General features: G+C 34.2%; 1 protein-coding gene across 1 annotated transcript in view; it reads right to left on the bottom strand.

The window, feature by feature from the left end:
* The window catches only part of LOC117120381, a 10586-nt gene that overhangs the window by 571 nt on the left and 7602 nt on the right, over positions 1-2413 (bottom strand). The window contains exons 3-4 of the mRNA XM_033265420.1: positions 1635-1958; positions 102-309 (exon numbers count right to left, since the gene is read on the bottom strand). Of these exons, the coding sequence (XP_033121311.1) occupies positions 102-309; positions 1635-1958 (532 nt within the window). The remainder of the gene's footprint in view (positions 1-101; positions 310-1634; positions 1959-2413) is intronic.

The following is a 2413-nucleotide window of genomic DNA, read 5'->3' on the forward strand; positions in this document are numbered from 1 at the left end:
TCCTCTGTTAGATCTGTCTCTTATACACATCTAGATGTGTATAAGAGACAGTATATATACAGTTGGAAAATCATAAATTAATATACATGTAAGGTCCTGACCTTCAGGTGTTATTTTTTCTCCTTCTCCATAGTCACTGTAAATTTCATCTATAAACGCATTGGGTTTAATATACATAGACTCCCCAATTAAGTCGCCTTGAAGTAAGTTTGAAATCATGTGTGCACATATTGATTGTGTTTGACTCTCGTCAGCACCTGGATTGACGTCTACAGCTGCGTCTTGGAATAACGTGTTGGCATAGAAACACTGTGGAGAGATGATACTGTAATTTAAAAATAGTCGTTCTTTATTCATTCATTCATTCTTTCGTTCGTCTGCCCGCATTATCATTTCTTGGAACTGTGGAATGGTCCAATAATTAAAAATAGGCTCCCAGTGGGAGCCTGTGTGTCCATGCCCTATGCCTTACCGTACAGGTATTATGTTTACTAATAAAGTATCCACCTCGGGATTCGGTTATCAGGAAATGTGTGGTGTTGTTTAGTGAAATTTCTAGGATAGGTCTTTAAATATTCATTTTTATCTTTAGCTCCTACCTCATCCCATCATTCCACCATACAGGATTCACTCCATCTTACAGAGTTAACTGTAACTCGATAACATAGGGCATACACGTCATAAAAACTATATCTTTTTATTTATCATTTTTATTTAGAGAAGATATATTCATTTCTTTAAATTATCAATATTATTCTATTTATGATAATTATAAAGGATATGAATATATATTGTACATGTATCATTATATTTATATTATACAGCTACAGTATCAGCCCCTATAACATTAGCCGCGTCCATGTCACTGGCTCTGTACCGCTTCACTCTACTTGATGAAACCACAATCTGAGGCTGGTTAATACGTTTGTAAATAATTACATAAGATAATGAAGAGGGTACATGTGTAATATTTATACCTGATAAAACGGCTTTATCTTGTATTTCATTCTGTACATTTTAGGTTTAGAAAGGGAAACAAGTTTCTAGTTAAAATCATTCCATATTTTATTTTGTATTGTCTTTTGTAATATGCAAATATTTTCAGGTAATTGAAGGGTACATCAAAATAGTTATACAGACAGTTATATGGTAACATCAGTAGATTTTATTTACAGTATTTCACCAAGCTCACAGTCAACAAATGAACAATTGATTACGGCTGTTTTGGCTAAATGTGTATAAAACAAAAGAAAACATATATATATATATATATAAGGCCTATGTGTGTGTATATTTGTGCGTAATATCAGCAGTGATGTTTATTGTAATCTTTAAAATTTAATTTGAAAAAGACGACAAATTAATCCACTGTTCTTTTCAGAGAATTGTTTTGTTTCAGAGATATGTTTCCTTTGGAGTTTGAATTCCTTCTTTAGGATAGCGGTAGGCCTATATACTACGGATAGGCCTACTATTAGGATTTTCAATATTATATTTATGTTAAAGTTTATTTTGGTTCCGAAGGTGTCACGATAATAGCTGTTCTAGAGTTATTCTATGTCTAACACATTCACAATTATCTATAACTGAGAGTGTTTTTGTTATGTAACTATGGTTATTTGGCATAGGCCTACCTTGACTTTGGACAGTGGGGCGTATGTTTTATTGATAAGCTTTAGAATAGATGAAAGTCCATCCTCTGTTAGATACACCTCGCTGTCTGGGTTTATTTCTTGATTAATATATCGCACGTTAGAGGAAGCTTTCCACCCACTAGCGCTCATCACCTCCGCTAAGTACCAAGTGTAATTGTGTACCGTTGGTGCAGTCTGACAAACATCGGTAAAGCTGTATAGGAAGTATGTTAATACCACGCTAGCCCTTGGATACGTAGCATCCGTCAATCCCTCACTGTTATTGGCTTCTATTATCTCGAATAGCGTCTCAACTGATAAACACTAATAAAAAAAAAAAGAAGAATATAAACAATTTCCATTTTAGACCGATAATTTACGTGACGTTCATGTTTTTAATCATCCATTAAATTACTGTAGCACTCATTAAAAATATTATTACTGATGTTATTATTCGTTTTGTCATATTCGTTATGTCAACTTAACTCTTTATTTTAAAATATAATACCAGTTTAGACCAACGCAACACTGAAAATCATAATGCCAAATCCACTTTTAATATTCAAAAATTGTTGCCAGTCATTTGGGGAAAGGAGAGTCAATGCTTTCAGTGGCGGAACAATGAATTAAACATATAGGGGGCCCGGGGAGGGGCTTTCACAAATGGCGGATCTACCACCCAGCCCCACCATGGTTAGGGCTGAGGTAAGACAAGTTATGTTTATGGCACTTCTAGATGGCCAGAAATGGCACTTTCAGACTTAAAATTTGAATATAAT

The sequence above is a fragment of the Anneissia japonica genome, unplaced genomic scaffold, assembly GCF_011630105.1.
Source record: "Anneissia japonica isolate Jap-2015-1 unplaced genomic scaffold, ASM1163010v1 scaffold287547_len23682_cov133, whole genome shotgun sequence".
NCBI lineage: Eukaryota > Metazoa > Echinodermata > Crinoidea > Comatulida > Comatulidae > Anneissia > Anneissia japonica.